The sequence below is a fragment of the Penicillium roqueforti genome (assembly GCF_015533775.1).
Source record: "Penicillium roqueforti strain LCP96 04111 chromosome Unknown scaffold_26, whole genome shotgun sequence".
NCBI classification, from domain to species: domain Eukaryota; kingdom Fungi; phylum Ascomycota; class Eurotiomycetes; order Eurotiales; family Aspergillaceae; genus Penicillium; species Penicillium roqueforti.
The window spans coordinates 171,200-192,670 of NW_024067590.1; the positions used below are offsets into that span (position 1 = coordinate 171,200).

General features: G+C 49.3%; 7 protein-coding genes across 7 annotated transcripts; 4 read left to right on the plus strand and 3 right to left on the minus strand.

Annotated features, from left to right (window-relative positions):
* Positions 1-178: 178 nt before the first annotated feature.
* Positions 179-3,804, minus strand: LCP9604111_7816 (MutS family protein MSH5; the record flags this gene model as incomplete). The annotated part of the gene is made up of 16 exons (XM_039075890.1): positions 179-268; positions 328-466; positions 531-569; positions 633-834; positions 887-998; positions 1,054-1,135; positions 1,184-1,218; positions 1,268-1,436; positions 1,485-1,574; positions 1,625-1,721; positions 1,788-2,142; positions 2,189-2,248; positions 2,298-2,375; positions 2,452-3,224; positions 3,295-3,387; positions 3,444-3,804. 16 exons carry the CDS (start codon positions 3,802-3,804, stop codon positions 179-181), a joined length of 2,775 nt encoding a protein of 924 aa, XP_038926205.1.
* A 291-nt stretch (positions 3,805-4,095) lies between these two features.
* hsp78 (chaperone ATPase HSP78) lies at positions 4,096-6,480 on the minus strand (the record flags this gene model as incomplete). The annotated part of the gene is made up of 1 exon (XM_039075891.1): positions 4,096-6,480. The coding sequence occupies one exon, from the start codon at positions 6,478-6,480 to the stop codon at positions 4,096-4,098; it is 2,385 nt and encodes a 794-aa protein (XP_038926206.1).
* Positions 6,481-6,895: 415 nt separating this feature from the next.
* LCP9604111_7818 (translation elongation factor 1 subunit beta) lies at positions 6,896-7,911 on the plus strand (the record flags this gene model as incomplete). Its single annotated transcript, XM_039075892.1, has 4 exons — positions 6,896-6,935; positions 6,995-7,034; positions 7,257-7,630; positions 7,682-7,911. The coding sequence occupies 4 exons, from the start codon at positions 6,896-6,898 to the stop codon at positions 7,909-7,911; spliced, it is 684 nt and encodes a 227-aa protein (XP_038926207.1).
* Positions 7,912-9,350: 1,439 nt separating this feature from the next.
* LCP9604111_7819 (membrane magnesium transporter family protein) lies at positions 9,351-9,908 on the plus strand (the record flags this gene model as incomplete). The annotated part of the gene is made up of 3 exons (XM_039075893.1): positions 9,351-9,406; positions 9,477-9,717; positions 9,849-9,908. The coding sequence occupies 3 exons, from the start codon at positions 9,351-9,353 to the stop codon at positions 9,906-9,908; spliced, it is 357 nt and encodes a 118-aa protein (XP_038926208.1).
* Positions 9,909-11,842: 1,934 nt separating this feature from the next.
* On the plus strand, positions 11,843-12,528 carry LCP9604111_7820 (putative GPI anchored protein; the record flags this gene model as incomplete). Its single annotated transcript, XM_039075895.1, has 2 exons — positions 11,843-11,917; positions 11,980-12,528. The coding sequence occupies 2 exons, from the start codon at positions 11,843-11,845 to the stop codon at positions 12,526-12,528; spliced, it is 624 nt and encodes a 207-aa protein (XP_038926209.1).
* Positions 12,529-13,537: 1,009 nt separating this feature from the next.
* Positions 13,538-15,043, plus strand: LCP9604111_7821 (putative ubiquitin conjugating enzyme E2; the record flags this gene model as incomplete). Its single annotated transcript, XM_039075896.1, has 3 exons — positions 13,538-13,540; positions 13,627-13,944; positions 14,006-15,043. 3 exons carry the CDS (start codon positions 13,538-13,540, stop codon positions 15,041-15,043), a joined length of 1,359 nt encoding a protein of 452 aa, XP_038926210.1.
* Positions 15,044-15,988: 945 nt separating this feature from the next.
* Positions 15,989-20,357, minus strand: ssdA (mRNA-binding translational repressor SSD1; the record flags this gene model as incomplete). Its single annotated transcript, XM_039075897.1, has 5 exons — positions 15,989-16,028; positions 16,099-17,099; positions 17,154-17,513; positions 17,575-20,183; positions 20,261-20,357. 5 exons carry the CDS (start codon positions 20,355-20,357, stop codon positions 15,989-15,991), a joined length of 4,107 nt encoding a protein of 1,368 aa, XP_038926211.1.
* Positions 20,358-21,471: the final 1,114 nt, after the last annotated feature.

Genomic DNA, 21,471 nt, shown 5'->3' on the forward strand with positions numbered 1-21,471 from the left:
CCGATTGCTACGAATGCAGTGAAGGTGGGCAAGGATTTCATTCTCCTAATGGAATATATCGACATCGCGGGTTCAGCTAATTGATGATGACCTAGGGCGTAAATATATGTTGTACTTTGTAAAGATATTCGTGATATCATTGGCCTCCATGCGCTTGGCCCCATACTAATAAATCCTTTCACTCGAACAGGCCTTCGAAGACGGCCTTGACATGGTCTGAGTCACCTTGTGAGAAATCAATCTCTAGAAAATGTCTCACTAGGGAGTTCTTGTATCGAGGTTGTTAGTCACATTCCATTTTTCTTTTATAAAAAAGATAACTCGTACCGCTTCTTCTAGGTCTTGCATCTCCTCTGAAGATAGAACCGAACAGGCCACAATAACGTTCTCCCCTCGTGCGGAAAGAGACGTAAACTCATTTGCGCGAGATATAACAGATGGGTCGATACCGTTCATTGCCGCGCACCTATACCAATATTGAAGTCAATCGATTCGAAAGGAATGCGGACATGATAAGAAGCAGGACGTACATGGTACCAAAGCTCTGGCTACTTCGCCCCGGACGAAAACTGTTCGAACTGTAAGCATCATTTACATACCATTGACCCAGGAGCCAGCATTCCTGTACATACTTATACAGATATGTAATCTGGTCCTCGGCTGCCTGGGTTTCTTCGCAAACTTGAACTTCCATATAGCCAAGATAGAGTCGAGGCCGCAAAGCGAGGAGGTTGTTCTCGAAAATCTCATGAAAATGAGTTGCTGCAATGACTTTAGGGGGCCTCTCGAGGCACATTAGATAATCGAGTATGCCACAGGCAAGGCCGATGCCATCTAAATGCGTTAATTAGTCTGAACGAAAAGCTATGGCTAGATAGGAACGGACTGCTTTCGGTAGTTCCCGTCCCGAACTCATCGATGACGAGCAAGCTTCGGTTCGTAACTTGTTTCAGGCAGAGGGAGATTTGCTGCAAATCGTTCATAAATGTGCTTTCGGCCTTGAGACATGTTAGGTTGCCCAATCCGACACTTTATACAAAGGATTTGAGATACCTTGGAGACACTCTCTTGAGTATTGATCTTAGTCAAGATTTTGTCTGTAATCCCCAATTCCGCGCTGTCTGCAGGGACAAAGCTGTGCCAGTTAGCCTTTGTATTACTATCTTAATAGAAAGGAACATACCTCCCAATCTGGGCTAGGTAGACAATCAGAGCGACCTAATAGTAGGTCAGAAAATGTGTTTCACAAAGACAAAATTCAGCTTACCTGCTTCATATAGATACTTTTTCCTGAGTAATTCGGTCCAGTCAAGAGCAACATGCTGGGATTGGAATCCATGGATGAAACAGCTTCATTGGTCTCGGACTCATTTCCGCCCATCAGCAATGTGTCATTTGGCACATAGGACGGAACGGTCAATTCTTGAAGAATGTGCCTATCATCTGTCAGAGATGTCGAGGGATGATCGTTGAAGAGCTCTTACCGGCCACCCTTGATTCTGAGTACATTTTGTTCAACGATTCGTGGTCTGGTCAGATTATAGAAGCTGGCTCCCTGTGTGAGAGCAAGAAGGCTGTGAAATTTGTATCAGCGGACCTCACATCATGTCCCACAAAGACTAACCTATCAATCTCTCCACAAATATCAGAGGCATCGACGAGCACATTCTCATATCGAAGAACCCTCTGCGCTAAGTCGTATACAATCTCGATTTCCTTCTCTGTCAAGGTAGGGTTTTTTATTAGCTCTTCATCCCCATTGCTTCCCATTAATTTAGCAGGCTTACCACAGATAATACCGTATATATCTCCCAACTTCTGATCCATCTCTCTCATGCGGAAGTCTTTGAAATACGCCCGATTTTCCGTGATGAACATTAATTCCCATTCATCATCAGCACTAGTATACGCCGCAGCACCATGCTCATTGAGTGGAATGGCAACATGGAACCCAAGCTGAGGAAAGTAAATGACATTGACGTCGACGTCGAGAGTCGCCGGAATCGTTGCGGCAATGTCGAGAGCAACGTGCTTGAGAAGGCTGTTGAGACCATCGTATCTGTCTTTAATTCTGTCAAGCTCTCTATCAATTCCTTGCTTCACCACCGTTCTTCCTTGTTCTTCGGAGTTATCAATGTCGACCTAAAAAGTCAGATGCGTTATTAATTCTATTAAAAAGGGAACTTACAATTTCTTGAATCATACGACCAACTCTGTACAGCTGGGCTGCTTCAAAGACCCTGAGAGCCTGCAAGTTGTCAATACAAGAAGGACTGGGATACCTATTGGAGATTAACCTTGCTTCGGACAGTCAGGATGTGCGCGCCCGAGGTCTCCCGCAGTGCATCATTGATGTCGATAGCGTAGAACGCAAACTGGTCAGTCGCCTCATTAGTATCGCAATGAAGAACTATCACTCTACATAGACAAATGATGGCAAATCAAACATACAGCAAGAAGAGTAGCCCAAACCGTACTTTTGAACCCAGTAACCTTAGCACTGCCAGTACTAATTCCCTTGCGAAGATTGAGCATGATAGGTCTGATGTTTTTAATGTGTTTCAATGCTTTGGTCATCTTCTCCAACGAAGCAAGATTGTCAGGGCGGGAGAATAGTCCTATGAAATCGTGTCGTTCACGAATCGCATCTAGATTCACGCTTGGACGGAAAAATGTCTGCTTGAGTCTTGCCCTACCCTGAGGCGTGTATGCAAAGTGTTGGAAGAGCCCATAGACCGAAAGACCCTCTTTGCCTGAAGCAGACTTTTTCCCAGGTCCCTGGTTGAACATATTCGGGTGTGACTCCGACTGGATAATCTGGAGAGAGGTGAAAGTATTGCTGTTGATCCACATCGTATCCCGTAGATTGAACATCTGCAGTGCTCGAACCCGATACTCATTCCCTTCTTCGAGGGGGCTGGGTGCCGCGGCTCTTCGTCGCTGCAGGTAAGTGAGTATGGCTCCCGCGCAACCAATAGTCACGGGGTTATCCATGTCAACGGAACTTGAGATATGCAGCAGTCTTCCTTCTTGGAGTGTGAAGCCCATCTCTTCTGGGTCCACTTCTTCCGGTCCGGCAAGACCATTCTGGGGCACGAAAAATCGGAGGCCTTGTTCGTGCGCAGAGGAAACCCCTAAAGCAAGAAGTTTGCTTTCTGCATTGGAGTAGCTGAACTCCGAAGTTGGACGAATGTCTATCTGGTAAGGAAGGTAGGCAGAAGAAACTAGACAGAAATTATCAGCATTTGCCCGCACTGGAAAGGGTCAAATTGTTCCAGTGCAAGGGAAATGTACCATCTTCTTGTGCAAGGTTCGGATCTTGATTCTGGGAACTAAGATCAACCCGCGGAGGTGTCAAGACCACTGTAGGTTTTATCTGGAGAAGCACTGTAGATGGCCTGATTAGCACTTCTAATCTAGACTTGAACAAATAATTAACCCACGAGCGTCGATTGTCTCTATATCCCCCGACCGACTGTCACCTAGCAGATACATCTTTTCTTCTTCGGCTGAGTAGTATGAGCACCCCACAGTTCCATGATCCTTCATGTCGATGGCAGCAATGACATGGTCATCGAAGTCATCATCGGTAGCTCTTACCGACCCACCTATTTCGATCTTGGTATCTGTAGGAAAAGGTGTGTGCAATTGACTTGCTGATGAAATGATAGGGGTTCGGGGAGGACCACTTGAAATGCTGAAGGCTTGACTAGCTGGCGCCCTGTGGCCCAGTCGTCGCCCAGATGTACGAGGTGTAATTGGATGCCGGGAAGCTGGTGTTCTCTTTCTTTTTAATGAAGGCATTTTCCCGCGGCCCACGGAATTGGGATACTTAGAGATGGGATGAGAGAGGGAAATGATGGGGTTGGATGAAACGGTGGGAGTTGGCCTAGTCACCTGTCCACGGGTCGTTCCTCGAGCCTACAGCCTACATAAAACAAGCAACTTGATGAATATGAATTGTCTAGAATAGACTATTGTACAAAGCCATAATATATGAGAGAAGACCGGACATGCAATCGAAATATTCGCAAAAAAAGCAGATGCAAAAACATTGTATGTGCCACATAAGAACGCTAGATTTCATGTTGTCATTTATTCTTCCGCGGTCTCCGCAGTTACCACAAGGCCAGACTTAGACTCATCAAGAGAAACTCGGGCAGTTTGACCAGAGACAATTTCACCTCGGATGATCTTATCAGCCAAGCGGTTTCCAATCTCCTTAGCAATGAGACGGTTCAAAGGCCGGGCACCAAATTTGGGGTCGTAGCCTTTCTCGCACAGCCAGTCCTTAGTCTCATTGTCAACCTGCAGAGTCATACGGCGGTCATCGAGTCTAGCCTGAAGCTCTTTGATTCTGATATCGACGATGTCCCGGAGAGCATCCTGGGACAGGCGTCTGAAGATGATGAATTCATCGATTCGGTTCATGAACTCAGGTGGGTATGCGCTCTGAACCACATCCATAACAGCCGATTTGACCTTTTCTGGGAGCTCGGCATCACCGGCGTCATCTTTAATTGGGTACAAGGGGTCTGCTCCGACCAGGATACTAGCTCCAAGATTCGAGGTCAACACAATCAGGGTGTTTCGGAAATCAACCTTGTGGCCTTGCGCATCTGTCAGGAAGCCCTCATCGAGGACCTGCAGCAGGAGCGCTGAGATATCACGATGAGCCTTCTCGAATTCATCAAATAGCAGAACAGCGTAAGGCTTCCGTCTGACAGCCTCGGTGAGCTGACCAGCATCATCATATCCAACATATCCGGCAGGAGAACCAATGAGTCGACTGATTGTGTGCTTCTCCTGGAATTCACTCATGTCAAACCGTAAAACTGCAGTTTCCGTGGAGAAAAGGAACTCGGCCATCTTCTTGCAGAGCTCAGTCTTTCCAACACCGGTGGGACCAAGGAACATGAAAGAGGCCATAGGGCGATTTTCTCCGCTGAGACCAGCTCTCTGCATCCGCACAGCATTTGCCACAGCAGAAAGCGCTTCATCTTGTCCGCGGACTGATTTTCGGAGAGTGTCCTCCATATGAATCAACTTCTCCACGTCTCCAGCCATGAGCTTGTTAACGGGGATGCCTGTGGTCCGAGAAACGACGTTTCCAATGTCATCTGCAGTAACTGAGTCGTGAATCAGAGTTTGATTATGAGGATCCTGTTCAGCGCCTTCTTTGGGTAGCTTGGCTTCGAGCTCTGGGATGGTAGAGTATCTCAATTCTCCAGCCTTGGCAAAGTTTCCTTCGCGTTGAGCTTGTTCAAGTTCAAACCGAGCGCGTTCTAAATTCTCCTTGGTGCGTTTGATGGTATCAATTTCGGCCTTCTCCTCTTCCCAGGCCTCGGTCAATTTACTGGCCTCCGCTTGCTTGGTCTTCAGGTCTTCTTGAAGCTTCTCTCGCCGTTCGCGGCTGGCAACATCGGTTTCCTTGCGAAGAGACTCAAGCTCAATTTGGATGGTAGTAATGTCACGTTCAAGTTCCCGAATCGAGTCGGGTTTCGACTCCTGTTGCAAGCGAAGAGCCGATGCAGCTTCATCGACAAGATCAATCGCTTTGTCGGGCAGGAATCGATCGGTGATGTAGCGATTACTGTAAGTGGCTGCAGCTACTAAAGCGCCATCTGTAATTCTGACACCATGATGTACTTCGTATTTGTTCTTGATGCCCCGTAGAATGGAAATAGTCGAGGCGACCGACGGCTCACTCACCAGAATAGGCTGGAACCGTCGGGCAAGAGCCACATCTTTTTCAATCAATCGATATTCATTCAGAGTAGTGGCACCACAGCATTGAAGCTCGCCTCGCGACAAAGCAGGCTTGAGAAGATTACTAGCATCAATGCTGCCCTCAGCCTTGCCAAGTCCCAGCAAGGTGTGAAGCTCGTCAATGAAGAGGATCACCCCGCCTTCTGCATCCTCCACTTCCTTCAGGACGGCTTTCAGACGCTCCTCGAAGTCACCCCGGAACTTGGCTCCTGCAATTAGAGAGCCCAGGTCCAATGAGACAACCCGTTTGTTTTTGATGCTCTCGGGGACATCTCCTTGTACGATACGCTGAGCCAGCCCTTCGAGAACGGCGGTCTTACCGGTTCCAGCGGAACCGATCAGTACGGGGTTGTTCTTAGTTCGCCTGGACAGAATTTGGATGGTTCGATGAATCTCGGCATCCCGTCCAATGACTGGATCCAGCTTGCCAGCTTTAGCTTTCTCCGTAAGCTCAACACCATACTTTTCTAGTGCTGATTTCTCGTCCTCTCCGCCGCTCATATCCATACGGTGAGTACCGCCTGGAGGGTGTGGACGGCCCCCGTTGGCATAGTTGCGGACAGATATAGGGCTATGGTTGATGGCTGGTGGTATGATAGAGGTGCAGGGTAGTATGCTTGATCTCGGGATTGGGGATAGAAGCCGGGTCGAAGATAGGCGAGGCGTTCGCAGAAGCCGACTGCGGGCATTGAGGGATAATCTCGCCGCCATAATGAATATTATAGATTTGCCAAAAAAAAAAGTGTAAAAAGAAACCTAGGGTAGTTCAGGATCGGACATGTCACTGTTATACCTTAAATACCGATAACCAAGGTCCATCGGGAGGCTTCTCGAACGATCCACATAGTACACGCTGAGTGGCGGAAGGAACCAGACCTCCGTCACCAGTCAGTCACCTGACTAGTCTAAGCTTCGTCCTGAAGTCACCAGTTGGTCACATGACTTGTGTAGGTAAGCACTGTCGCAAGTAAGTCACCTGACCAGTCTTCGCTCTTTCACGTTTTTCCGTGACTCCGTAAGAGATTTTCCGTAACAAAAAAAATCCCTTCCTTTTTAACCCCTCCTTCATCTATTTTCCTCTCCTTTTTTTCTTCTCCTTCCAGATACCAACACACCTCTCTTCACAATGGGTTTCACCGACTTTGTCTCTGATGCCGGCCTGACTCGTAGGCGCCCCTGAGATTTTGTTATTTCGAATCAATTGGTGACTGACTGTGCCCCTCAGTGGCCGACCACTTCCTGTCCACTCGGTCCTACATTGTTGGGTATGAATTCCTTCCATTTTCGCTGCCTTTTTTCTCCTCTCTTTCCTTTCCTGTTATGCTTTCATGATGAGAAACATTGGTCCGTGTTTAGGAGGCGGATTAAGACCCCGCTGGATGACTACAACCAATCGCGAGCAATCGCACCTCTGATCCTGCTTTACTATGCTACATTATTGAATCGTTTCATTTGATGTGAACATCAATGCTGACTCTGTTCATCAGCCACGCGCCCAGCCAGGCCGATGTCGTGACCTTCAAGGCCTTCCCCGCCGCTCCTGACGCTGCCAAGTACCCCAACGTTGCCCGCTGGCACAAGCACATTGCCTCTTTCGAGCCCGAATTCCCCACCCTCCCCGGTGACTCCAACGCAGCTTTCACTGTCTACGGTCCCGAGACCACCACTCTTCCCTCCAACCCCAAGGACAAGCCCGAGGAGGAGGATGACGATGAGGATCTCTTCGGCTCCGACTCTGAGGAGGAGGACCCCGAGGTCGTTGCTGAGCGCAACAAGCGTCTCGAAGAATACAAGGCCAAGAAGGCCGGCAAAGTCAAGCCCGCCGCCAAGTCTATCGTTACCATGGAGGTCAAGCCTTGGGGTATGTATTTTTCAAGTCTCTTCCAGTTCAAGTGCTAACAAACATTTCCAGATGATGAGACCAACCTTGAGGAGATGGAGGCCAACGTCCGCGCCATTGAACAGGACGGCCTCGTCTGGGGTGCCTCCAAGTGGGTCCCCGTCGGCTTCGGTATCAGGAAGCTCCAGATCAACCTTGTCGTTGAGGACGATAAGGTCTCCACCGATGAGCTCCAGCAGAAGATTGAGGAGGATGAGGACCACGTCCAGTCCACCGATATCGCTGCCATGCAGAAGCTGTAAATTTGCGATGCCCATTTATGAAGCAGGAATTGTGTGACGGAAATGCGTGATGTCAAAGGAATCCTTTACGAACCTAGTCCAACTAGAAAGCTGGTCCATAGTGACCAGTCATTGATGAAAAATTCAAAAAATTCATGACCATTCACAGTTTCACTGTAACTTGCTATTTATAGGTGTATGATTGTCAGACAGTAATTGTTCAAATCAAGTCCCCAGAATCCCTATTTACAGGGGTGGTAACTGCTCGGCTTTTTATGCACTCGATGTCTCACAAATCAACCCTCAAGATATATATAGCTTCTAACCGATCAATATTCTCATGGACTCGATCACATTCACCTAACTTGGTCAATTAACTAACTACTTGTTTTTCTTTGACGTCGCTGTCTCCTTATTCTTTTCTTATGGACAACTGCCACGTTAGAAAGACGAGGACTCCTACATGTATTTATGTCTTCTGTGTTGATAAAGGCAAGCTTTATAATGATTTGAAAGCACGTCTGAACAGACATGATTGGCTATCTAATTCAAATGGTATGTAATAGATGATATCTCGATATATATTCCCACCACCCATAGCAGATTCCTATAGAAAACTAAAAGATGGATACATGGGGAATATGCTCCTTATGTTCTGTCTCACGGCTTATTCTATTGACAGCTAATTATACCGTGGATAGCATGGACCGTGTAATTCAGAGAGCCTCAATCCTCATATTTCTAGTTCCAGACCGGCAAAGCCTACAAGGTCTAACTACGTGTTTCCCCTCTCTCTTGTAAACCATATTTTCTATCTGTATGGCTACCACCAACGGAGGTTCGAGACAAAGCAAAGTCCTTTGTCAACCACAGAGATTGGACAGCAGAGTCGAATAGTGTTACCCTCGTTCAGGGCTGGTCTAGTAAGTGTTGCCCATGCATTGCAGAATTAACCGAAAGGAAACATATAAGGGAATAGGCCTGAGCTTCAGCCAAATACACCGGTTTATTTCATCAATTGAGTCTAGTATGTCTGTTTTGATAGGGTTGTCCCGAGGTCTAGTTTCGGGTTGATATCGCAAGGAATGAATACAACGTTCACTGCATATGTAGGTAGTGAGGGAGATACACCTCCTTATTAACCAGAGAAGACCCCGATCCATTAAACATCTTCAATAGCAGTATGAAAAATGCAACAGATATGATAAATCCGAGCCACTTGGAGTCAAAAGTTGATTAGGTAAACCACCTGGAGCGGGCCTCCACGAACCTCCCGCCAACGCCAACGTATCAAAACGGCATCACAACACTGTCTACAGCCAGTCACCCCAGGCTTCATCTCAACACCAATAATACAGTGGTATTTATCAGGAATTATCCATCGATAAGAAGAGTTCACAGCAACTGGGCTCAACCACTGACCTCCAACCCGCAACGCAAAACCAAACTCACCACCCATCATGAGCTTCCTCTCCCGCGTGGTGACTTTCTTCGGCCTCGTCCTGATAGTTCATGCGTACGTTCTCCGACCATCCACTCAGCAATTATATACACTCCTTGAGCAAAGCTAACAAACCCTTCTGCAGAGGCTACTCGGCCCACGAACATACTGTCCTTTACAGCAGCCTCACGTCCACTGCCCTCCCACAAGACATCATCATCGAAACCCTCGTTTCGGTATTAATTGTTTCAATCGGACTGGTCTTGGGCGCGCAGAAGTTGAAGCCGATTAGCTGGCGCGAGTGGGCGGGCGAGATTGAACGGAACGGCGGAGCGCGCAACCCGTACCTGAGTCTGGAGGAGCGTTACGGATTCTGGGATATTCGGGTGAGTTTTTGGATCTACTTGGATACATGCCTTGGAACTACTGGATTTGGATTCATTCAAGATATGAATTTGTTGCTGGACAGCATTGTTTCGGGCCTGGAATATTCGAAGCTAACATTTGGATAACATAGGCCAAGCGAAAGGAGTTTGCGGACTGGGTCCGCGGTCAGGATGTGTCGATCAAGGAGTGATGGTTGAATATTGAGTTTCCGATTATGTGCTGCAGTGGGGGAGAGCTGTATAATATGCATTGCGGCGAGGGAGTTCAGTCTTCAATTGAGATCTTCAGCTTGTTGCTGGCTACGATATTTGGAACCAATGGCTTTGTGCTCTTGGCAAGTTGGAGAATAACGTATGGCATGTGCCGGCGATGCAGGGGTGGCAACTTGCATCTTCGTGTGATATACTGCGTACTCTAGAGGCGACCGAGAGGTCGCACAAACATTCCACTACTAGTACGCCTGCCCGGCTACTTGTGACCTGGGTAAGTGGGATCATTGCCAGATATAGACGCTTTTGGCGCACTCGGTTCGCATTCCCGCGCCACACCGCTGTAGGATGGCGATGCATAGTCTAGGCCATCAACTGACAGCATGGCCTCCACTAATATTGGCGTGACTAGGGCAATAAGCAAGGGGTTTGATGTCGCCTATACGGTGGCCAAAAGCAACCTTATTCCAGAGTCGGATGCTTGGCCCGATATAACTAGAGAATCATCTGGTGATGAGTAGAAGGCAAGTCGAGACCAAGGTATACCCGTATTGTCTTCTATATTGTAGACATATGGTACGACCTAGTCACACAATATGCACGTCAATAGTACTACCTATTCACCTAGCCAGAATAAAGACCGTCTGCAGTGCTCTGGGATCAAGCTTAAACCCCATGCACGATGGGAGCATATGCCGACCCTCTTTGTCCCCGTTGATATTGCAGGAATCTGTTATTGTTCCTGTCAAAAGAGAAAAAAGATATAAATATACAGATCCCTACTGGATGGGTTTAACCGAGCCGCTGACTTGTCTCAAAGACCCACCTTAGTCTGGTGATTTGAAGAGTCCGCGGGCTGGTTGTGAGGCAAAAGTCCTAAAGTCGAGATAATTAGTGTACGGAATAATTACTACGTGGGTAGAATCCATAAATTAGACCTCAAAACTGGTTATATCCTTACAGCATACAAGGATAATTTAGTGATACCGTAATGCCAAGTGTATAGTAGAAGAAAGGATAGAGAGCTGACCTCGGGATACCTGTTTCGATAAAGTGATGTCTCACTTAGAAGGCTGGTTCGAGCTCCTTAGCTCCAAAATAGAATCGCGCCATTTGAAGCCCCAAAAATATTAATTACTCTGTACGGAGTAGTTACAGTATGTTTAGTCTACTATGTATAGTGAGTCAGATGGGAGAATAATCGCTTCGCTTCGCTCCGCAATCAAGAACTGACCGGACTCGTATGTCCACACAGTCGATGATATGTCTCTCCTAACTTCCATGGCAAGTAAGCTTCCACGCTACTGAATAATTAATTCGGCTGAGATTGAGACATGTCGTTATTATCGCCAAGGCTATGTTTGTTATGATTACTTACCGTACAGGTGATCCGACACTAAATTAGCTAGGCCTGGTGCATATTGCCACCATGTCAAATCTGCCAACTATTCCCACTATTATTATTCTACCTTGATTTCAAGAGACAGAGAGACACATTTCATAGTGATTTGCTGTTAATTATCCATGCCAGCACCATTGTAAAGGTGAATGTCTCTCATAACTCCACCCTCAAATACATACATGTAATAAATGAACGTGGGGGAGCTTACGGATTGGTGTGACCCCAGAGATCGACATAAATAGAACTGTAAGACCTTGCAGATCCCAAATTGCGCTAGATTCAGACGGCGATGGCTGACTGGAGGTATCCATTTCAAAAGCCATTTCGGGGTCTAACATGTGTGTGCACTAAACAGTCTATAACATGCGACTTGTTTCCCGGGACAACCCCAGCCTTATAATCCCACCTCCCCCCAGCCTTTGTCTAAGATCACATTTATTTCTCTCCCTCAACATTCTCCATACTCACTACGCATACATCACTTCATCTACCAATAATCTCTAATCCATCAAAATGCGTTTCTCCATCGTCTTCACCACCCTCTCGGCCATCGCCCTGGCCAACGCCCAGAGCAGTGTCACCACCGAGGTAAGCGGAAACAAAAAAACAGATCACAATGCCCGAATGAAATAAGCTAACCTATTTAACAGACTGTTGACTACCTGACCCAGACAAACTCTCTCGGCGTCGTGACCGGCCAACCTAGTGTTGTCACTTCCCAACCCAGTGTTATCACCAGCCAGGCCGCTGCCGAGACCTCACAGGAGGCCGCCGCCTCCATCCCTGCCGGTCTGACCTCGCCCGTCGCCGGCCCCGGAGCCACTCAAACCACTGTCACCACCGGCACTGGTACTGGCACCACTACCTTCGTCACAGAGTCCAAGGCCACTGTTACCTCCACTGGCACTTCCTCGGACGCCGCGGCGGATTCTTCCAGCTCTTCCAGCTTGTCTGCTAAAGCTTCCAGCGCAGATTCCAATGCTTCCAGCGCTGATGCTAGTGCCTCCAGCGCTGGTGCCAGTGCTACTAGCGCGGAGGCTAACGCTTCCAGCGCCAGTGCCAATGCTTCCAGCGCCAGTGCTAGTGCTTCCAGTGCAAGTGCTAGCGCTACTGCTTCCTCTACCGGTGCTGCTGCTATTGCCACCGCCGGCCCTGTCGGTCTCATGGTTGCCGGTGCTGCCCTCGTTGCTTTCTTGTAAGCGAACCAAGAGTCTGTGATTTGGCCACTGGCAATACCCCGTCTTCTGTTTTACTATGATGTCCACATCAAGCTCAATTAGGCGAGGATTTGGTCGTGGTCGTCGGTCGGCCATGTTGTTCCAGTCTCTGGATCAACAGCAATGAGGATCATGAACATGCGAAAATCGATTATTTTTCTTTGGCGGTTTGTTATTATCTTTCCAGGTTTTCTATGGAACCTGTAATTGTTTTCTCATTGGGTAGGACTCGTGTGTTTCACCGCGTTGTACTCGGAGGCGCATATTCACGGCGCAGCTGTTTCCCACTTCTTTTTACTATATTTGTGATAAACTTAATGCATTCCTGGGTAAATAAGAGTTTTGATTCCTTGTGTGATCATGTGTATTAAGTCTAGAGATCATACCTGTAGGTTTGATAAGGTCAACAACAGCTCGCTGGCTTATATTTGCAGTAACAAAAATCTTCATTGCGTATGACACGCTACAACATACTAAGTCAGTCGTATTAACGAGTACATACAACGCTTTTTGGCTTCATAACTCCTGTATGTTTTATCAGTCGGTAGACATTTGCCAGCCTGTTTGCCATGATTGCCTCTATGGATCTGAGATATCCATCGATCATGCGGGGCTTTGATGAGAGTGCTTCAAAGGAAGAAATAAAGGAGATATCACCCTCATAACCTTACCCCTTTATTCCTAACTTCTGATATATGTCTCGTCAGATAGCAAGGGCTATAGTAAGGACGTGGTGGAACATAGGGCAATCCCAAAAGGGTAATATTAGTTACGCGCACATTACGCGACAATGGTCACGTGACTGACGCGCTACCGAAAAGGTTAGTGTGACCTCCACTCAAAACAAACCGTCGACGAAGTAACCATCTCTTATCATTGTGATTGTGATCCTTGTGCTTTCACTGGTCCGGATCACTTTCTGAATTTGCATTCTTCTCCAACTTAAGTTACCCTGTATCTTAATACCCCACAAACCATCCAAAGCTCCAGCATGGTAAGTTGTCCCTGTTCAACCATTGACACACTGGTTTCCCAGCAACCGGTGTACGCTCGTACTCTATATCTGACATGGATACCTAGCCGTCGAACTTGCGCCGGCTAGCTGCCGACCATGCTGCCTTACACCGCGATCTTCCGCCGTACTACTTGCAGCCGTCGGATGGTGATGACCTGTCACAACTGAACATACTCCTCACGGGCCCCGCGGGCACACCCTTTTCACAAGGATTATGGGAGCTCCATCTCAAGATGCCTGATGACTATCCCAAGAGCCCCCCAAAGGCCACCTTCAAGACGAAAATATGGCACCCGAACATGGAGGAGCTCACCGGAGCTGTCTGTGTAGATACGCTCAAGCGGGATTGGCAGCCTAATCTAACTCTGCGCGATGTATTGGTCGTAAGTTGAACTGCATCAGTAGAATGAATTTCTCCAGATAACTAACCTTATCTCTATTCAGACAATCTCATGTCTGCTTATCTACCCTAACCCTGACTCTGCCCTCAACGCTTCCGCAGGCGCTCTTATGCAGGAGAACTATGCCGCCTTTGCACACCAAGCCAAGCTCATGACCTCAATTCACGCCCCGATCCCACTCAACCTCAAAGCTGCAGTGACAGAAGCAAAGCTCCGGGGCGAGGAGGCAGGCACCACACTTGAAGAGAAAGAAGAAGACGCAATCATTCAACGCCGGCGGAAACACGCCCGTACCCACACAGCTGCAACGAAGAAAACCACGCGCAACACCACTGCATTTGAAAACCCGTCACAGTCCTCATATTCTCCACAATCCTCCTCAAATCCTTTTGCCCAACCCTCACCACCCATAACAGACAACGCCACGAGCGACAGCGACAGCGACGACCCCGCTACCGCAAGCAAAGAAAACAACCCAACTCTTTCCCCTTCGCCTGTCTACTTTGCGCCCCCAAGTCCCCGTAAAACCGCTCTGGGAAAACGCCCCCTCTCCGTCCTCTCAATTCCCTACCCGGAAGACTCCGATGCAGACATGATGCTCATAGACTCGGACAACGACAACGATGCCCCCGCCATGAGCTCCAACGAACGAAACATCACTGCAAACACACGTTCCCGTACTTCATCACCACTCCGGAAAACACCCAAGCTCTCCATGCTCTGTGGGGGAGTCAACGCCTCCGGCCGTCTCCGCGATGAGGTGCCAATATTCGAAGATTTGCCCCAATTGGCCATGCCAGACTCTCTACGCAGGCTGAGCGGGGATGGAAAAGAAAACCGTGGATCTGCAACTGCGCGTGGGCTGAAAGAGAAGCGTGAATATCACCCCATGAAGACGCCCAATGGCTCTACTCCCCTTTCTCTAGCACATGCCCAACTACCTACGCCGTCACTATCATCATCGTCGTCATCTCTCTCAGGGTCCTCCTCTTCTGGAATCTCCAAGAAAAAAGCCACGAGCGGCACACACAGGCGCCTTGCCGTCAGAACAAAGCCGCGCATTGGTATCCGTCGGCTATAAGAAATCCATCCATTTTCCTGAACTGGAACTTGATTTGACATTGGTGGATTCTTCTTGCGTTGCTTTGAGACCTCCGATTCATCTCGATAACTCTACTTTGGATTTGTTTTGAGTTGATTCTTTATTTTTGTTCTCCCTCTATCTACCTACCCCGTTAGCGACATTTCTTGATACCCTTGATGGTCTGAATTCAATCGGACTTACAAACTGCATGGAGCAAGGAGCGAGAAGAACTTTATGGAGCTGGTTCCATTACATTGCATTGGCAATATCAGGCTGGGCAAGGTGGCCCTGGGCTTTACAATTTGCCTTGGCTTGGACAACATATTCGTCTGATTTTTTTGTTTAGGAGTTTGTTCAATAATTCACATGACATCCATGGATCAATCTTTTCGATATTTTCATCACCATATCAGTAGGCTTACCGCAAATCAACCTTGGAAGTCATAGGCAACTTTATAACAAAGACTAAATTGTACGCAGAAGAAGAGCCCAGGATGATGGTTATGAGTTTGTAATACCATAGATTAATGGAAAGGTTTTCCGAGACTATCGAGCTGTGATGTCCTTCCTGCTAAGTTCCTAAACATTCTCAGAGAACGAGAACAAAGAAAACCAGGCAAGGTCTGGCACTAACGGATTTGCCCAGTCTCAACTAAAATGCTCAAAAAAAGACAAACAACCGCTTTGCACATATAACAGGATAATTATAAGAATCCCAGGACACGTCAGAAAGATGATGGGTAGAATTTGGGATAATTGGATGAAACCGCCGAGAAAAGACCAAGGAAAGATATGCCGATAATGATATGTTCGATCCGCGTCGGGATTGGATTATGTCCGTAGGCGTGCACGAAACACAGCATCCTTCGCTTGAGCGAAGAATCTGCAGGGTGGCATGCAAGAAATATATCCCATGAAGAAAAAAGAGCCGCGTTCAGACCTCTACAGGGCGTAGGGGTTGACAGATCGAACAGTGAGGCATCTGGAATAGAAATAAGTTAGTTAGGGACACCCATGCTAGAAAAAGAAAAAAGCTGAATGGGAACACTTACGGAGGACTCTTGCTCAGGTCAGTCTTCAAGATGATGGGAACACGGGTCATCTCTGTGACATCCTGGATGAACTCTCCATCCACCTCGCGCAGCTTGAACAGGTTCAAGTACTTCTCTTTGTTGGTCAATTTGTTCTCGGGTGCATCACCAGTTCCGGAGGCAATCTTGGGATCCGAGCGAGTACGGTGAGGTGCCTGCTGGTGGTGGCCGTTACGTGTAGGCGATGGCGGCATGCTCTGAGTCGAGCGATCGGCAGAGTTGAGCGACACACCGGCTGTCATTTCAGTCACCTCATCCGCATCTTCGTCGTCATCGAAAAGGGCATCGACGTCGTCCGCAGACATTGTGCCGGTCTCAGTTTGCTTACGCATGGCCTCATCACGCTCTCTGGCCCGCTCTCTAGCGGCTTCAGCATCGCGGGCAGCCGCTGCGGCTTGAGCAGCGCGGGAGTTGCCGGGCTTGGGACGCTCGTCCTCGGGAATATATGCGGACGAGGGAACACCCTTCTCCCAGTACAGCTCGAGTACGCGACTGTCCTTGCGGTATTCAGCCTTCTTGAGCGGCAGCTGGTCGCAGTGCACACGCTTTTCGAAGCCATATTCCGGAATAAGGACGTCGAAGGCAGACTCGTAGACGCAGAGTACAATGCCCTCGCTGATAAGATCACCGCCAATCTCCCGACTTTTGCGGTCCATTTTACGGCACGCCTCAATGTGCACACTCTGCTCTTGGGCATTGAGAGCCGAGTCCTTCTTGTTGTTGCAAAGATCCGCAGTCTTGTTCAGTGACTCAATATCGTCATTGAACTCCACGGCACCCCCGGAGAGCACAGCCTCGAGTTGACGATGCACAAGGATATCGGCGTAGCGCCGAGAGGGGTTGGTGAAGTGGGTGTAAACCGGTACATTGAGCATGTAGTGCTGGCGCATCTCATCGGGAGCACCATTGCTGACATAGTACTTGGCACGCTGCATGGCCTTGGCAATGAGAGTCTCCATACCCTGTATCACGTGTTAATATGTATTTATGACTGGGAGAACAGAAAATGTGCTTACCTTTCGAAGATCCACATCTTCGACCTTGCAGAGAGAGCTCTGGAGGCTGCCACTGCTGCTTGAATCCATTTCGAAGCCAAGGCGATTCATCCGCTCAACAAACAAAGTAAGGCGACGAGAGTTGGGCGAGAACTGACGACGCAAGAAAGCTCTCTCCGGCATAGCGCTGACAAGCTTACGAGCAACAAAGAAGTTGGCCTGGTGGCTCAGCTCCTCAACAAGTTCGTGTGCTGGAGTTGACTCGAAAATATTGTATTCGACTGGCACATTCTCGTCATCGAGCTGCTGAAGCAGACGCTGCACAGGAACGTTTGATACGCGGTTACCGAAGCGGGCTTCGCGGAACTTGGCGACAATGTTCTGAGTGTTACTATTAGCATGGGGGAAAATAAGAAGAATGGTAGGATCAGAAAAAACTTACATGCAACAAGCGGATGCTGTCGGCAGAGATGCCACTGGTGTTGACATCAGACTTGTCCTGAACAAGTGCATTGACTTGGTCGTAGTCAAGACGGCCAGCACTCTTGATGACACCCTTGCCGATCCAGACATCCTCATCCACCACACCAGTGGTGGGGTTGGCCTTGAAGACCACACTGACCGTGAGGCGATCTTCGCCAGGGACGAGGGAACAAAGCTCAGTGGAAACACGGGTAGGCAGCATGTTCATGATCCGATCGACTAGATAGACTGCAGTCCCACGCTTCTTGGCCTCACGGTCTACTAGGGAATTACCCTTGACGAAGTGAGCAATATCGGCCACGTGAACACCGATCTCGACCTTGCCATCGGCAAGGCTCTTCACATGGAACGCATCCTCGAGGGACTTGCTGTCGGCGGGGTCAATCGTAAAGATGGTCTCTTCACGGAAGTCACGTCGCGAAGCAAGGGCGTCTCCCTCGCTAGAGACGGACCAGTCCTCCCAGCCGATGCTCTTCAGCACAGCATCGGAGAAATCATCCGAACCGAAGTTGTTGTCGCGGAGCAGGGCATCTGTCTCAACCCGCAAGTCACCCATCTCCCCAAGCTGCTCAACGAGAGTACCGAAGGGGTGCAGAGAGGTAATAGGCCACCTCTTGATAGAAGCAACAAAGATTCGGTTGGCGTAATCCTGGTGCTTCTCAACGAAGTCCCGAGGTGCTTGCTCTGTGGGGATGGCAATAAGTGGAACACGCTTGTCAGTAGGCTTAAACCAGACAATCTTTGGCTTATCCTGGTGACGATCATTGTGGGAACGGCCATGAGCGCCATCTCTGGCTTGCCGCTCGGCCTCCTGCTTCTCCTTTGTAGCCTGGCTGCTGGGACGCAAGAGACCTAGGGTTCCTGAGAACATCTGGCCCGCAACACGCTCAATGACCGCAACAACATGACCGGCGTACAAAGGCTTCTGCTCGTCGCTGATCTCGTCCTCCTCACAAAGAAGAAGGCTCTGACCCTCGACCTCGACATCGTCATTCTTCTTCTGGGTCGGACGCTGGCGAAGACTACCACGGCGACGGATGCTTCCATCCGGGCCAATTTCCTGTCTATCGCCGGCAGAATCAGAGCGACCAAGCTTATCATTTCCAGCAGTACTGTTAGACCGGGCGTCGGTGATATCCTTGCGCTTCTTCTTTTCTTCCTTTTCTTTCTTCTGACCCCACACCTCGTCGACATCGAGAAGCTCGATTGCGACATAGTCACCCTCGAGGGCGCGGTTCCGATCTTTGCTACCGCAAATGAAGATGTCGGCATCCAGATCGTCGGTGGTCACATAAGCGTCGGAACGATTCTTTTTGTTGACGCGCAAAACACCAGCGACCAATTGTCCATTGCTAAGGAGTGCAGGCAGGTTTGCCTGGGGGAGGTAAGGAGTGAAAAGAGTCTTCCGCTGCTGTTGCTGCTGCTGTTGAACAGACATCTGCGGCGGGGCATGCTGGCTCGCCTGGAGACCACCCATACTTTGGGCGTTCTGCTGAAGCGCTTGGAGCTGAGCCAGCTGGAGGGGGTTCAGTTGCTGATTACCGAACATCTGAGGTGCCATCATGACTTGGCCCTGAGGAAGTTGGATAAGCTGAGGCTGGCCAAGCTGGGGCTGGCCGCCATACTGGAATTGACCAATAGAGCCCATGGACTGGTTCATCGAGCCGCGCGAGCGGTGACCGGGCTGGAATCCACCCTGCTGCTGACCGATGGGTCTCTGCTGATCCTGGCTCTGATTTTGGTTGTTGGGCTGGCGCCAGTTACCCTCGAAGTTTCGCGAGGATGACCGGGCATGGCCGCCGTTCTGGCTGGGTCGTCGTTGATTATCAGATTGATTGGTTACTGGCTCACTGGCCTGGGGGAATTGGAACCCGCCTGCACCGCGACCGGAAATGGCAGCCCGGTTACCACCGATGGCCATCGATTGGCTGCGGCCATGGCCACCAGCTCGCATATTTCCGGCCCGCTGGAAGGCGGGTCCCTGGGGGGCCGGGGAAGTGGATACAGGCTTGTCATCCGATGAAGACTGGTTATCAGAACTACCTGCACCAGGAGCAGGAGCTGGGAACTGGAATCCCGAAGCTGTTCTCTTCTGCTGGGCCAGCTCGGCGGCTTTCTTGGCCTCAGGAAGAGCAAGCGAGTGGCGGCGCTGGTGACCACCGCCGGGAGGGCCTCCACGACCGCGACCGGCGTTCTCATTCTTGTGGTTATTGTTGTTTTGGCCCTGCTGGTTATAATCGGCGTATCCCGACGCTCCGGAAGACGGGGCAGGAGGTGGGCCCATGGGAAGACCAGGGAGAGCAGACTGGTTGCGACGGTGCGAATGCTGGTTCGGTACGTTCATTGGTACTCCAAGCTGCTGCTGCTGTCCCCCCTGTGGGAATTGGAATGCATTCACTTGCTGTGGGGAGACACCGCCCATGGAGGCACCGGGTTGAAACGAGGGCACCTGGCCTAGTTGCTGGGGCTGCAACAGCCCCATGTTAACGTATTGTTGATGTGTCGCAGCAATTTGTTGCTGCTGCTGCTGGAGCAACTCGATCTGTTGTTGGATGGCCAGTTGTTCCACTGTAGACAAGCTCAAGTTAGCTGATATGATGGGACGAATGGTTATATAGTAAGCGGTCACGAGAGCGGTCACATACTCATCAACGGGGTGAGCTCAGATGGACTTCTCCGATGAGCAATATGGAACTTGCGGCCACCGGGGCCTTGAGGCCCAGATTGACTCTGTTGATCCATGATCCCAAATGACAGAAGCTGGCAATTACTGTAGAATGTAATGTGTGTATTGGGCGGGGTGAATCCGGCGACAGGAGAGACTGGTACTGCGCCAAAAGGCAAATGAGCCAAGTGAGATGGATCACGGCCGACCAAAAGAAGTTTGTATGTGCGGATTGTTGGTTTCAATACGTGAATTATCCTGGAAGAGTAACAAAGAGCGGATCAGTAAGGGTGCAAGATGACAGAAGCAACGAGAGAAAACAAGAAGAGGGGGACAAGGCAATGTCAGAGCGAATATCAACAGTACAAGTCCCGAGGTAAGGGCGGACCCAATGGAAGCTTCCATCTCAGGGGGGAAAGAAGCGGACTCGACGATGACCTCACAACTAACAATGAAAAAGCGGCAAGGGCAATCGACGCCGGGTGAAACTTCCAAAGTAAATGCGTGGAGTAGATCCCGATTCTTCTTACCTGCAAGATGAAACTAATGACGACCTCCGAACCCTAGCATTCCAAAATGACGTCTGTAGAGCTCAATGTGGGATGATCGTTTTTTTCTTCTTTACAAGTCCAAGAGGCGACGAGGGGCAACCGGATGATGTTAAGTAGGAGTCGAGGCAATTGCACGTTCAGGGCAAACTTGGATCGAGCAACACGGTAGCAACGGGATGAAGCTTCGAACAGGAGTTGGAAGGACCGAGGGGATGGAGCTGTGCTGGAAAGCACGACTGCAACCGACAAAAAGGGAATTCAGACAAAAAGCACCTCGACGGAGGATTGAGGTTGGCCTTAAGCGAAGAAAGCCGTTAGAACGAGCTTGTCTCCGGGATGATTCCAAAGTTCTAAAACGGGAATTCAGAGCTGATCCTCGAAGAGAATGACAGTAAGTACTGAAATTATAGGGAAGGATAGAATAGACGATGAAACCATCGACTAATTCGACTCGAAGGAGTGATATAGGGGGGAAGAAGAGAGGGATGGGATAAGAAGAGAGAGGAGGGGGGGGAAAGGAGAAGAGGAAAGGTGATGCTGGAGATACAAAGAGGTGTGGGGAGAGGGCCATTGGTACGGAAAGCAGAAGGCGTGTTCGGAAATGACCAAACCACGTTTTATTACAGCGTTTAGCGCAATA